The sequence below is a fragment of the Penicillium antarcticum genome (assembly GCF_028974205.1).
Source record: "Penicillium antarcticum strain IBT 31339 chromosome Unknown utg000009l_segment0_segment0, whole genome shotgun sequence".
NCBI lineage: Eukaryota > Fungi > Ascomycota > Eurotiomycetes > Eurotiales > Aspergillaceae > Penicillium > Penicillium antarcticum.
Genome location: NW_026695307.1, coordinates 6459480 through 6474110, shown reverse-complemented (window position 1 = coordinate 6474110; position 14631 = coordinate 6459480). Strand labels below are relative to the sequence as shown.

At 49.0% G+C, this 14631-nt stretch overlaps 5 protein-coding genes across 5 annotated transcripts; 2 read left to right on the top strand and 3 right to left on the bottom strand.

Annotated features, from left to right (window-relative positions):
* Positions 1–374: 374 nt before the first annotated feature.
* Positions 375–668, bottom strand: N7508_010787 (uncharacterized protein; the record flags this gene model as incomplete). The annotated part of the gene is made up of 3 exons (XM_058468847.1): positions 375–406; positions 446–528; positions 586–668. 3 exons carry the CDS (start codon positions 666–668, stop codon positions 375–377), a joined length of 198 nt encoding a protein of 65 aa, XP_058316693.1.
* Positions 669–2392: 1724 nt separating this feature from the next.
* Positions 2393–4223, top strand: N7508_010786 (putative MFS transporter; the record flags this gene model as incomplete). Its single annotated transcript, XM_058468846.1, has 4 exons — positions 2393–2541; positions 2589–2900; positions 2953–3593; positions 3634–4223. The coding sequence occupies 4 exons, from the start codon at positions 2393–2395 to the stop codon at positions 4221–4223; spliced, it is 1692 nt and encodes a 563-aa protein (XP_058316692.1).
* Positions 4224–4827: 604 nt separating this feature from the next.
* glnA (glutamate--ammonia ligase) lies at positions 4828–6387 on the bottom strand. The gene is made up of 5 exons (XM_058468845.1): positions 6351–6387; positions 6255–6293; positions 6072–6164; positions 5456–5960; positions 4828–5403 (listed from the first exon to the last, which is right to left on the bottom strand). The coding sequence occupies exons 1-5, from the start codon at positions 6351–6353 to the stop codon at positions 4964–4966; spliced, it is 1080 nt and encodes a 359-aa protein (XP_058316691.1). The 5' UTR covers positions 6354–6387; the 3' UTR covers positions 4828–4963.
* Positions 6388–10065: 3678 nt separating this feature from the next.
* On the bottom strand, positions 10066–12342 carry N7508_010784 (RNA polymerase II mediator complex middle subunit MED1; the record flags this gene model as incomplete). The annotated part of the gene is made up of 2 exons (XM_058468844.1): positions 10066–10689; positions 10738–12342. 2 exons carry the CDS (start codon positions 12340–12342, stop codon positions 10066–10068), a joined length of 2229 nt encoding a protein of 742 aa, XP_058316690.1.
* A 460-nt stretch (positions 12343–12802) lies between these two features.
* N7508_010783 (uncharacterized protein) lies at positions 12803–13737 on the top strand (the record flags this gene model as incomplete). Its single annotated transcript, XM_058468843.1, has 5 exons — positions 12803–12898; positions 12956–13374; positions 13438–13517; positions 13569–13599; positions 13662–13737. 5 exons carry the CDS (start codon positions 12803–12805, stop codon positions 13735–13737), a joined length of 702 nt encoding a protein of 233 aa, XP_058316689.1.
* Between the last annotated feature and the right edge of the window lie 894 nt (positions 13738–14631).

The following is a 14631-nucleotide window of genomic DNA, read 5'->3' as shown; positions in this document are numbered from 1 at the left end:
TTTTTTAGTTTGTCCAAGATCCGGATACGATATCTTTGGGAAGCTATGGTTGATTTAGGCTAGTCACCTGTGGATCTGCCTTCTCATTTGGCATGGATTGGGCTATTGAAGGATATTTGGCCCAGCGCGGCTCATGGCTTAGGGCTCGAGGCCCCCGTGACCAACGGCAACGACTTCGGGCAGCACAGTTGATTGCACTTTTCTTCACCGCCATGGGTGGCATAGGGGTTTGCTTAAAAGCTTCTGACAACACCTGTATCCCTTTTCATGCTTCTTGCCTTCGCCGGTGTTCATCATCCTCGCCTAAGGCCCCTTGTTCCCTGGTGAGATCCTGATGTCTGTACCCTCCCGCCCCAATGTATCCGGCCGCTCAATTAACCCTCATCTGAGGCAACTTTGTTGCTGCCTTTGAGTTAGCATTTTCGTTGATTGGTCTTGCTCTTACCGTCACAATGCTTGGCAAGAGTGACGGCCGATGTGAATATTCGCACATCGGGCCCAGCGACATTCGCCTCTACAGATTCTGGGCTTCAGAGATTGTGTGTCATACTCTCAATGAGTAAACATAGCTCTCAATGAGATTACCGCTCGCCATGCCTGATCTCCTCAGTCTCCTGCGAAATTTCAAGATTCCTGTGGTTCTCTGGCTTGATACCGTCGAAAGACATCAATTCGGCCGTTTTACAAAAAGAGGCTTGTCGGTAAATTCAATCAAGTCGGCAGGCTCAGGGAGATGAAATTTGATCTGAATTGTCTTTGTTTGGAGTTTGGAATTCACATGGGAACTCGAAATGTGACAGAATATTGAGGCTTTGCCACGACAAGGGCGATACCGAGCAAGGTCGTGATTTGAATCGATTTCGCAGCAAATACAATGCATATAAGAAGCTAGTCACTGCTGGTGCCTGCGAGAGCAACTTTGCACGCAAATTCTACGGCTTTATCAATCAAGTGAATGCAGCTGCCTTCCATCCTGCTTTTCAACATTTCGCCCATGACAAGTTCCAGTCTAGCGCGATATTGCTTGAATCCCTTTCAGATGTTGAGAACTTAAAGTGCGTGAACTACTCCGAAACGCTCTATCCCCGGGCGATTGGAGGCCTTGAGGAAATACACAAAGTGGGCGTTCACCATCAAGATATCTCCCCGATAGAATGGTTTGGCTTGGTTTTGATGTTGCAATAACTTCACCGACTTTGGACCGGACCAGCTGGCCCTCTGCGATGACGAAATTGCCCTGGTGGAGGGGCTTGGGGAATTACTGGCAAGGGCTCCGCAGCTATCTATGCTGGAAACTTTGAGCATGCTGACTGGTTCATTCTGGCAATGTTTGATAGCGTTTATGCAGAAAGAGAGGACTCTAGGACCTTTGATGTTTAAGCGGTTGACATTTCGATGACAATCTCTATTTCTTCTTTTCCTTCTCCGGCTGGGCGATTACGTCTATAATTGTCAAACAGCACCGATATAATTGTCACCGGCTTACTTAGTTGCATTACTTCACACCCTGTCTGATATGCAGACACGTGATATGCCCGAAATCGGCGATCGACGAGCATTGGAAATGACAACCCTGAAGAAGCTAAGCAACTTGGCATTCAAAAAAAGGCATCGGTGTATAATTCATTCACCGAGGCTATTTTCCATAGAGTGTCATCATCCTGCGGCATTCCACATGAGAGTCGCGTGTCCAACATTCTGATAGGGACGATCTCTGCAAGGGGCAACTCCGAGGAAAAGAGAAGATGAGGATATACAGTTAGTCTGTATCTAGAACTAAAGTGCAAAAAAAAAAAAAAAGGAAGTGGAAACGGAGAAAATAAGGTTATCCTCGGTGAACGTCGCGTTGGGAAGCGGCAGGGTTTTCCGACCCTCAACGGCTCAACATCTTCTTTCTCTCGGATGTTCTCTGCTGTGAGTCACGCGGTATAAACCTGGTTGTTTTATACTGGGCCTAGAGTAGTGCTTTGCTGCAGGTGCCGATCGGAGGTCTGTGTCTTTTTTCTCCGCCAAGATTCCCCTCTCGACTTTATCAGATCCGCAAACGGGCGAGTCTTTCTCCGCTTCCTTTCTCCCGTCAATATATACAGACTCTGTACAGAGGTTGAATTAGATCTAGAGAAGTCTAGAGAGGTATGTATTCGCGATTTTTCTTCTCGTGTGACTACGGGATCTATGACCTCGGTAACGCGGCTACTCTCGCCTTGCACGGTTTAGCTTCCGAGGGAAAGGAATAAGATTATGAACTCCACTGACTCAGAATCTGCAGGCGAATATTGACTCTCGGTATATACTGGGCACTTGATGTCAATTTATCGACACTGCCTCTAGCCAGCACTGGCGTGAATTCTTATCAGAGATCCGAAAACTATACAATAATAATCACGCCAAAATGAGCGAAGCACAGGTCGTCTCACACAGCGACAAGGAACCAGCATCTCATGATGTCTCTGAGCAACTAGAGACACCGCAAGGCCAAATAGCCCCGGAAGACATTGAATCCGGCGAGCAACACATAGCCAACATCGAACGCATCTACAGGTAAGTCCACCAACAGCGAATAAATACCAAATCTGACATGGCAACAGAAAGCTGGACCGACGCATCATCTCCGCATTCTGGGTCCTCTACTTCCTCTGCTCAGCCATTCGCTCAAACGTAGGATTGGCTCAGACAATGAACGAAGACGCAGGCCACGACCTAGCAGACGTCCTCCACCTAACCCCCCACCAAATCTCAACAGGTTTAGCCCTGTTCTACGTCTGCTACGTTGTCTTCGACCTCCCTTCAAACCTGATAATGACCCGACTTAGTCCACACGTGTGGATGAGCCGGATCGTCATCAGCGTAGGTCTCATCGGATCCTGTCTAGCGGCCATGAAAGCAGCCTGGAGTTTCTAGTACGCCTCCCACCCATGATCTCCATTCAATGCTCAGTCTAATACAAAACAGCCTCCTCCGCCTTCTCCTGGGAATAGTAACAGCAGGCATGTGGCCCGGAATGACCTACTACCTAACCCTCTTCTACCCACCCAGCCGAATCGGCAAGAGAATAGGCCAATACTTCACAGCCTCGCAAGTGTCAGCCGCAGTCGTCGGATTGGTGTCAGCAGGCTTCCAAAAAATGGACGGGATGCACGGTCTAGTCGGCTTCCAATGGATGTTCCTAGTCTACGGCGTGATAACCGTAGCCCTAGGCTTCGCCCTACTCTGGTGGCTCCCAGACAGACCAACACCACCAGACGAGACCCTACCCCCACGTCCCAAGATCCTAAGCTGGATTCCGCGGTCCTCGCCTGCACTCAGCGGTAGTGATGCGCGCGTTCATTACCACGATATGAAGCGCGTCTATCATTCGCCTGCTTGGACATTGCGGGATCTAGGACGGGTATTTGCCGACTGGCGTCTGTGGCCGTTACTCGTCATGTATTTCGGTGTTGTGGGTGTTGGTATTGGCGTGCAGCTTTATGCGAATTTGATTATTCAGGCCATTAATCCGACGTTGAGCGGGGTTGATTTGAGTCTTCTGACGGCGCCCATTTGGATTGTATGTTTAGCCCATCCCATCCACCTTCGCCAGCTTGTCGTTACAAGTTTGTCGTTACAAACATCCCCCGCTAACAGACACTCCAGATGGACCTAATAGCAATCCTCTTGGTAACCCCCTCTCAGACCGCTTCCACCGCCACCGCGCAATCTTCTTCTCACTCCCCGTCCTCCTCCAAATCCTCGGGCTACTCCTAACAAGCTACGCGGGCAGCGACGCAAACCCATGGCCACGCTACGGCGGCCTGTTAATCGTCGGCTTTGGTCTCGGCCCCACAGTGCCAATAACAATGACCTGGACGACGGAAATCTTCCAACCACGGCACGGCGAGGTCGGGGTTGCTGCTGCGTCCGCTGTTGTGTCCGGTCTCGGGAATCTGGGATCCATCCTCACTACTTATGCGCTTTATTCTGGATGGAAGAGTGATTATGAGGCGCCTGGTAGGCAGAAGTATCGCAAGAGCAATCTTGTTATGGTTGGGATTTTGATTGGGAGTATTCTTGCTGCTGTTATTATGGAGGTTTTGTTGAGGGTGGTTGATGGGCGGTATAAAAATGAGAGTAATGGTGCGGATGGGGAGGTTGTTGATGGGGCTGGACGGAGGGAGGTTCGGCAGAGGGGGTTGGATGGGCTTGGGAGGAGGTTCAAGAGGTTTGGGTTCAGGGGGGTGGCTTAGGGTCGGTTGTGGTTGGTATGGTTACGAGGTAATGTGTGGTTCATTATGTGGCTTTAAAAAATAGAGTATAGACGGATGGATGGGTTCAATAAGATGGTTGTTTCTTGGAAGAGATTCACTGTCATCAATGATATTAATTCAAGTTTCTTATATTAAGTTATAGCCCTACTTTGTCTGTCTCTTGTTCAATAGCATTATGCAATCTTCCTTCCATATGATGCTCAGCCGTTCTACTGTGATAGTAGATTGATAGTCATTGGACACTCCATGTCAGACAAGATTAAGTTCAAGATCTAATCATCTGTCAGATCTAACAAATGGCCAGATCTAGGCTTGTCGGGTTTACTACAATGTATTGGATTACTCTGGAAGATCAGTGCACACATGTCAGGAATTAGTTGTCGATTCTCCAGAGGAATGATATCAAAATGATATCTCTCAATACGATGGTCTGATTTTCCCATCCATAAATATTCTATGCTATTGTACGTGTCACATTACCCAATATTGGGTAGTCAAGAGAGAAACAAAAAAAAAGTGAGGGCGGCTAGTGCAACGAGGGAGTGGTAGAGTAACGCAAGAGGCACTCATACCGGGAAAGATAGGATAGGCACACAGGAAGAGAGAGAAACACGGAACATCTATGGGAAGCTCCCTCACGTCAGAGTCAGGCTCTGGACCGACTCCCAGGTTGACGCCGAAGGGTATCGGAGCGCTAAGACCAAATGATTCGTATCCATCTAGAGGCCACCACACAGAGTCTCGACGATGATACCGGTGATCTGGTAAGGATCAGCGTTGGAGGCGGGGCGACGGTCCTCGAAGTAACCCTTGCCGTCCTTGGCGCACTGGCGGGGGATACGGATGGAACCACCACGGTCGGCAACACCGTAAGAGAACTTGTCGATGTTACCGGTCTCGTGGCGACCGGTGAGACGCTCCTCGTTGCCCTCACCGTAGACGGCAATGTGCTCAACGTGACGGGTCTCAAGCTTCTTCATGGCGGCCTCGATGACCTTCATACCACCATCGGCACGGGTACCGTTGGTGGAAACGTTGGTGTGGAGACCGGCACCGTTCCACTCACCCTTGATGGGCTTGGGCTCGAAGGAGATGCGGACACCGAACTCTTCGGCGACACGGTGGAGGAGGAAACGGGACATCCAAAGGTGGTCACCCACTGATTTTGTTAGTCTGAGATAATATATGTTCAAGGATGCAATTGCACTTACTCTCAATGCCGGCACAGGGGCCAACCTGGTACTCCCACTGGGAGGGCATAACCTCAGCATTGATACCGGAGATGTTGATACCGGCGTACAAGCAAGCACGGTAGTGAGCCTCGACGATGTCACGGCAGTAGACCTTGCCGGTACCAACACCACAGTAGTAGGGACCCTGAGCACCGGGGAAACCGCCACGGGGCCAGCCGTAAGGCCATCCATCGGTACCGAGGAGGGTGTATTCCTGCTCCAGGCCGAACCAGAAGCCCTCGTGGGCATTGGTCTCCATCAGACGGTTGGCATCATGACGGTAGTTGTATTTGTTGGGGCTTCCATCGGAATCCCAGGTCTCACAGAGGACAAGGATGTTGTCACCCTGGCGGAAGGGGTCAGGGTAGAAAGCAACGGGGCGGAGGTAGACATCGGAGTTGTCACCGGGGGCCTGGGCGGTGGAGGAACCGTCGAAGTTCCACTCGGGGAGCTCGTCAACACTCGTCACGGGCTTGGACAGAGTCTGCGCGGTTGTTAGTGGGAACTCACGTGATGTGTGAATGGCCTCGATAAGACGAGGGGAAGATAACAGTGGGGGACAGTGGGGTACATTGGGGGTAAAATAGAGTCATACCTTTGTCTTGGAGCGAGTGCCACCGCACGAGTCAATCCAAACGTATTCAGCCTGAACACGACCACGCTGGTCAAGGTTCATGTACTTCATGAGCTATTCATCCCCATGTCAAGTCAGTATATGTCTTTCCTCGCTGGCTCTAAGGCCATTGCGGAAATCCAATCAATCAAGAATCAAACGCACATTCTCCGTGTTGGAGACGACAGTTGAAGATTCAGCAGCCTAGAGAAGGTTAGTCTGGGGTTCTCAGATTCTGAGTCATAGAGCAGAGACACGAACCATAGTGAATATGGGTGTATGTATGTGTGTTAAAAACAATTTTGAGCTCGAAAGAGCAAAGATGGATTTTTGTGTTTTTTTCAAAGGATTCCCGAAGGAAGGAAACAGAAGAAACGAAGCAAAAGTGGATGGAGAAAGAAGGAGGGGAGAGATGGAGGTTTTAAGGGACGATAAAGATTTAAATTGTGAAAAAATGGGAAGAGGAAGGCGCGGATCAGCCACTCCGAAAGTGGATTAGCCTGGTATTGGTATTGTACGCCCCTCTCGATACGAACCAATGTACATTACGTGTACCGAAGCCCGACGGAAAAAGGCCTCACGCTATTTTAATCTCTCTCGCTGTAAATAGCTCATCTTTTTTATGGCATTTTTAGTGACTTTCATCCCTTTTTGCCTGCTCATTTTCAGACTCATTTTTGCTTAATCGAAACAGCCGAGGGAAACGCCTGTTCATGTTCAACGCCACTCGCTTCCGTGTCATCATCGTCGCATCATCCAGACTCTGATACTTGGAAGGCCCGGTCTCCGCCGACTGATCTACGTTGATCATTTTGGTTTTCTCCAATTTCAAGGGTCTAGCCTAGAGTGTGTAGACATGTGAAGTATAATGTGTTTCTCCAGACTTTTTATCTCCGCACAGGGGTATCAAATACGAACCATGCGCTTGATCATGCCCTGACCAGTGTTCATGATAACCCCCAAATCCAATCAGCACCCAGGCCTTGTAATCGCCCCCAAGAGTATGATCAATCCCTTCACTCCCGTTGGGCCGATAACGAGGTGAACTGGGATCACAGGGCTCGATAGTATCGTATAGAGCTAATATAGACAGGCCATCCCACTTCTGGCTTATCCGGCCTTCTTCCCGGTCATACTCCGTATAAGTCTTATCGCTTCAGCCCCTGATATACAGATATGAAATGTCGTATAGGGTATAAAAATACGTCTACAGTGCCACCGGACTATACTAGTATACTACTAATACATACGCACTGTCGAGATATCCGACAGGGAACTGGTGGCACATCGGTACCACTTGCAGTACAGGGCCGACGGATATCAGCTGCAGTCAATGTGCATGCAAGTGGCCTTACCCTATCCCAAAAGCAATATGATCTAAATCATTTGATCTATAATATCTAATCAATACAGTCGATATGTTATTTGATTGAATATATTTGATCACGCGCGCGTCGCGAACCCATCAAAACTCGGTGTGGATGCACCGGCTAAGTCCTCCGCGCCGGAGCTATGGCCAAATGATAATGGCGCAATTCGCTATCGAGATGTCTAGAACGCGCCCGACAAAGTACATACATGAGTTAGCTGATGATAGTCTCTGTTCCTGCATTATAGATCAGAGGGTACATGTATACCTGTACAAGTACATGGTGAATCCAGATAGGATAGACAGGTACCGCGATGTCTGACCGGGACACATACCAGTGTAATACAACAGCTCCGCCTTCCCCATTGTGAATGGAGAAGCCAGCCACGCCGCAACTGGGATCGATCACTCAGAATCGCTCCGGTGGGGAAATCCGTGGCAAAACGTTCTCGAAACCCCCGGTGATTCACCAATCATACCTGCTGGCACTGCCCCGGTGTCGGCCATGGATAAGGAAATGATTCGACTGCCCGGCTCTTGGGGATTATGTTATTCATCTGTTGAGTTTTGATTATGTATTGTAGGAGTCACGCGTCCGGCTTGTCTTTTGTACGTTAGGTAAGGGTCTTTCATTTTTGATATTGAATTTTTAGTGACAGGGATTCTCCAGATGGAGAGTGGCGACTAGATCTCTCCCCCGTATTTTCTCCGTAGGAATTCGGGAGTTTCAGGAATCACAGTGAGTGGCTGATGTTCCGATCTTCAGCCCTGTCTAAGCTCTTCTCCAGGTTTTCGTTTTCGTGGGCTATTGCTCCGAACTATTAGCGAGAAAAGTCAGAGAGGGTCTGGGTGTATTAATAGATGAGACATCCGGAGTCGGGGCTTAGTCAGTCAAGCCCGGGGGCTGTGTCTCTAAGTATAACAAGTCTCCTCAGTGTACTCCATAGTTTCAGTTTCAGATCAGTCAGTCCAGTTCCAAGTCAAGTGCAAGTCTAGTGGAAATGCATCAAAGCCACACACAAAGAAAAAGCAATATCAGCCATAGATCGTCCATTCTTATCGCTTCCCCCTCATTGGCCCGAATGCCAAGTGACTAACCGCGCTGACTGAAATTCTCAGATGCAACTGATATTCACGTAATTGAATTCTTCCTATTTGTTCAGTCTGTTTCAAAGACCATGGCCGAGTCCCTGATCTGCAGTCTATACAGAATGCTGCAAAATCCCTCATTGGAATGTGAGTATTGTAAACATGACACATACATTGGATCTTCAGGCTCGTCCATGTATTATACAGATCAGGCACCTATTTCAGTTGTAGAGTCATGCGCCAAGACTTTATTTTGACATCTCGAACTCCTAGTCAGCGGCACATATGCACTTGAAGGTTATGATTGACCTGATAAATCCCGCACACTGACTAGGTTTCCAGCAAAAATACAAAAATACAGAAAACCTCTCTGAATAGTGTCGAAAAAAAGGAAAGAGGGGCAGAACGTGATTCCATTCCTTGTTCTTGTGTACTAGTCGCACTATGACATACATAGCTCCATACAACTGAGGGGCATACCTACTATTTAGGGCTTTTAAATGAATGGCTCTGATAAGCGCTCATATGTTTGATAGTTACGAGTTTTCACTGTATGTGACTCATACATTAAACAGACAGTACTGTATGGCACTGGCATGATATCCCTTGCACAGGTTCCGGTAATACACATCAAATATTTAACAACCGGTCCCGGCCCGGTGCCGTAGCACATCTCCGTATAGGCCGTAGCAACTAAACATAATGGAATGAAATAGACAATAAAATGAAATAAATAAAACAAAACAAAACAAAACGTGAAAACAGAATCTCCGATCGAGACCTATTCCCCCATTCCAGTTGTCCCTTCTGATGCCCAACCGTTCAGGGACGATGTAAATGGGCCTGTTGAATCGTGAATCAACCACTCATCAACGCGCCTACATACTCTGCCCGGTTTTCACCTGACCTATGCGGTCATATATCCAATGGTAGTCCTGCTTGGCTAGATGTATGCAACCTTCTGCGTTGGATATGACGCACATCTATAGGCACGGTCCGCGACCCCGCATTCGTCTTAGGGTCTCGATTTATCTGATCGACTTTGAAACGGTCTTGGGGTATGTAGGAGTGTCTATTTGGGTGTTCTTGCATTGGCGCTGCAGTTTTACCGTTGGGAATTGTCTGTTGGATGATGGATTTAGGTAATATATATTTGATTTGGGTAAGGTAGAGTGTTAATTCGTGGATATACAGTTCCTGGAGATCTAAGCAGGCATCCAGGTCACAAATAGGCCTCACGGGAAACCAATTTCCACGTGTTTAATGTGGGTGGAGTATGCGTGGCTGTGCTTCTGGAAGGAAAGTGATCGTGCTTGGACCGGGGGAGCGTTACAGGTCGGCTTTCCTAAACAATCAACATGCTTTACGCAATCAATAAGCTTCACCCAGTAACTTATACCACGATTGCCTAATGACTAAGAACTATATAAGCAATTCAATGATGGGATTTGAGAAAAGTTGATCTAAATCTGGGTATGTAAAGATATCTCGAGTATCTCAAAGTAGCATTAGACCCTCTCATGCACTACCAGCCCGCTGCTGCAACCAACGCAGTACCCACTCGACCAGAATCCCCAAGTCCTGAGAGACCTCCAGCACTCTAGTTATCTTCTTGTGCACATCCTGCACGCCAGAATCAGAACTATCAGCCCCTTGCATTTCAGTATCGGCGCCGTTCTCCTTCGATAAACCGGCGGTCTCAACCACCGAAATGTGACCATTGAGCCCCACCTCGAAACAAATGGAAATCTGCTTGAATACTTGTTGGTGCTGAGGTTCTGTGATCAGCAGCATGAGGGCGGGTGCTTGGCCAAGTTGAGTGCGTAATGTGACGTCTACTTTGACGTCGGTCATGGAAAGTTGCTGTGGACTTTTTTCTTTGGTGGAAATTGTCAAATGGCCGGACTCATTTTTGTATTTGTCATTCATTCCCAGAAGAAGGTTCAGGCGGTTTTCATTTGGATCGTTGTTGCTTAGGACAACGAGTCCATCCTGACCGGCAAAGAGATCGTGGAGGCTATCGGACGGTGAAGGGTTTTTGGTGTTTGTCTTGAGAGGCTGAGGTGTATTGTCGGTTTCGTTGGAAGGGAGGTGGAAGGTCTTCCGAATTAAGTTGGCTAGCAAAGCATACTGCCGGAGAATCTGAACTTTGTTAGTATAGAGCTGAGAACATCAGACGAAAGCACATACCGGAAGAATGTCTGCAAGCTGCCGGGGATGAGAGAATGGCAGATCGCGGATAGTTCGACCTGCAACAGACTCGAAAGCTTGGAATGTGTAGTTGTGGTGCTTTGTGCATGACTCGCCCTTGGAGTCAACAGCAGACACTGAAGTTCGTCGCTTCCTGCGGCCGATTTGGGGGGATGAATCTGGAGACGACAACGCCGACCCTTCTGAAACCAACAACATGTCGTAGGTCACGATCTTATATTCCTGTGGTAGCTGCATACCAAGATGGCGGTAGATCTCGGACGCTGCAAGAATTGGAACATCGAGCCCGGGCTCAAGCTTAGCGACGAAACGGCGATTGGGTGGTGATGACTCGAGCATGCTAGAGTCCAGGGCCATAGGATCATGGTTCCCATGCGTCAATCGCATAGTCTGTGGAGGATCAAGCCAATTCACAGATCCCGCAGCACCATTCGAAGGTAGCGACTCATTGCTTTCGCCTGCAGTGAAGGCTTCTGCTCCAACCCACTCCTTTGAAATGCGTAATGAAGGATATCCCTCTTCACATTCAATCATGACCGTCCACGCTCTGCGTTGATCGTCCATTTCATCATCTGAAGCCGAATCTTGTCGGTCAATCTCCATGGCATCTGGAGAAGTCTGTTGCTTCTTGGCATCCAAGACCTTAGCCTGTTCAACCCAGTATTCCAATCCGAGGCCAATTCGAGTGCCCTTATGCATGCTGGGGCGGCCAATCACACCTGCGCAAAGATGCTGGTAATCACCACCATGCTTCCCATTCTTCCCTTCTTCAACCCAGATGCGCTTGAAGTTCTCTTCGAGGTTCTCCAGTGCCTCGAAACAGTTGACTTCTTGGCTTAGCTTATCAAGTTTCGCAAGCCACTGTAAATTTTCATGGAACCGTTGAAGTGATCTCCAGTTTCCACTCAAAGCATCCTCCGGATCTTGAGCGAGTGTACGTTTCAGCACCGCAGTAGCTTCCTCTCGCCGCACGCCTTCTGTGTATTCTGGCGTAGCATATCGTAGACTGACGTCCTTGGCGACATCATGTCCAGCGTGGAAATCGATTTCCAGGTCGACAAAGTTACCAGCAATGTTGAGGTTATCGTCTTCCCAAATCGATTCGAATCCTTCAAGTCGACTTAATCGTTCGACGCTTTCCCGAGACACGCCTCTTCCAGCAACTCGCGCGCGTAGAAGTTGCACGACTCCCTCGATACGATGCCTTTGTTCTTCGTCGTTGTCTCGTGCGACTCCAAGCTTAATGCCCTGCATGCCGAGATTCTGGATATCACTATCGTTCATGCCAGACCCTAAACCATCATGCACTGCAGGTGACGGGCTGATCCCAGTATATCCACCGAGTGCTAAAAGAGCTGAAGGTGAGCTGAAATTGACCGCGTCGTCGACTCCACTTGTCACGGCGAGAGGTGTAGAGTATTGATGGGAAGAGACGCTGGGATGTTGCACATGCGACCCTGAGGCTGTAGGTGTCCTTATGGAAGGCGATTTATGCGCGATTGAGCGAGAGAGAGGAGCCGAGGTCGGGTGAGGTGAGGAGAGATGGGTTGGCGTTGTGCCAGGCTTGGCTGAGGGTGTCGCCATGGCCAGAAAAGTGGTAGTATGAATTAATGTGAGGTTGGTATGAATCAAGATTATTCAACTCTGTGTGAGAAAGGGTATCAAATAGATCGAAGCACAAAACGCAGGGTCGGGTTATCTCTGAATGCGCCGCCAATGAGTGTCAGTCGAAAAGATGCGCAAGGGCAACACAGTAAATTGAATTGACAAGTCTGTATCCTGGTCCATCTAGAGCTCCCCCGTTCCCGTTGAAAACAGCAATTGACGACACCAAGACAAGAATGTTTCCTGAAGCAATCCGACAGCCGTCAAAGAACGACTCGATCATGTGAGTTTACACTGTTTGCCCACATCGTCATAGCACATTCCCACCGCCTTCCCCACCGCCTGCCGTTTCTACTAGCTATGATCCAATTGCTTGACAGCTCCGAACCTGAGTTTACATCAAGCAAGTCACCAAGTAGTCCATTCTAGCACTGTGACCATGTTTGCAGCACGAGTTATTGGCCAACAGGCCCGGAGTCTCCCCAAGTGGACTCGATTTCGTTGTGTTTCCACGCTAGAAGGAAACCCGTACATTGTACGCGATCTTTGTTGCGCCTTATCCTAGCCTGATCGAATGCTGAAAGCTTGGTAGTACGTGTTTCCAAATGCTGGACCGACAGCAGGATCGCACATATTATCACTGTTGCCCTCGGAGCCAGTGAACCCAGACCTAGCCATTGGGCTGTCCAGTCAACTGCCACCGACAACAGACTCCTTCAGGGAAAACCCCAAGTTCTTGGAAATAGTCCAGGAGGTATGCTCGGAGCATGCGCATGAAGACCCCGATGCCCAGTCCCAAGCTCAAGTTATGGTTTCCATGGCTGGTGCGAACCTGAACTCAGGCGGCGTGTTATTGGCCGGCAATCGTCGGCGAGGAACGAGACGTCGTGGGGAGGCCGGTGATTCTAACAGTGGTGCTAGTGGCCAGGGCGGAGCTGGATCTGGTGGCCGTGGTGGTTGGATCCATGTGTCGGATAGCAGACGGCCTCCTGACTATGGACGTATTGCATGGTATGTGTCTAGTGCTCAAGTGGTATCACCGCTTCGTATGGGATGGCAACTGACAGTTTGCAGGCCAGAGGACATGTTCGGTAGTCTTGAGGTGGATGGGAATGGCCAGTTCGTTGACGGCAACGGCAACTATCAGCCCAGTGGTATGGCTCGCAAAGAAATTAGACTTGACACACGAAGCTGACGCATCACAGGTACATACCGGGTGATGACTCGAGACGGAATGTAGGTACTCTTGAAGCAGTGGGTGATACCCGTATATGATATGATGCTGACTTGCGACATAGCTTCGGGTTGAGCCCTTTCCTCCGAGAGAAGTTGGTTAAGAGACTACAAGAGCTGGAGACCAAACAATCTTCTTAAAATCATATTCAGATTTTGATGTACAATATTCCAAATCCAGTCATTTGAGCTCCTCTGCTCGAGCTTCACGTTCTATCTCACATGACCCTCATCGTTATCGTAACATCTACAATGTGGAGGAGTTCACCAGGGATGGCTTCAAGGTCGGAATACGCCGTGCACTCCCTCACGTTGGGGTGAATACAAAGGGAAGTTCAAAATCACCAGAAACACATGACGGCGTAGCGCATTCAAACGCAAACACCCCAAGATCGACCAATGATAGCTGAGTTGATCTTCTCACTTTTGACGCCTGCCCTCTGGGTATAAATACCCCCAACTTTCCAACCTTCCCTTCTTCTCTTTCTTTCTTTCTTCTTCAACTTCTTTCCAATTTTCTTTTTTTTGGGGGGACTCCCCCGTGGACTGTTATGCAAACCTCAAGGTTTCCATCCTTCATGGTCCAAATGACTTGATCCAGATCAACCTTCCCCCCTCCCGTGCTGTGCAAGTGTGTGAAAGGGCCTTCCAGGTTAGCTCCTTGGGTCTGCTCACAGAATCACTGCAGCATACATTCGTGGTCCGATGGCTTTGCCTGATGTTGGCTGTTGGCTACGTGGGATCTAGATGGCTGTCTCTGAAGATCCCAAGGCATTTCCTTGATGGTTTGATGGTTGGCCTAGATCAATCTGCGGCAGCAGCAGCAGCGGCGGCTTCAGCCACTGTGCGAGTTGCCCTTATGCCCTTGGCCTCTACTGGTGATCCATGGTGAACATTTATTATGTCTCCCCTTTCCCTTCCCCATCCTCCAAGGCCTTTCACCGAACACCCCAAAGCCCTCATATTTGGCGGTTTAATGGTTGGCCCAGAGCGAGCAACTGGCAGCCCTGTACGAGTTGCCATCACGCCCGAGGC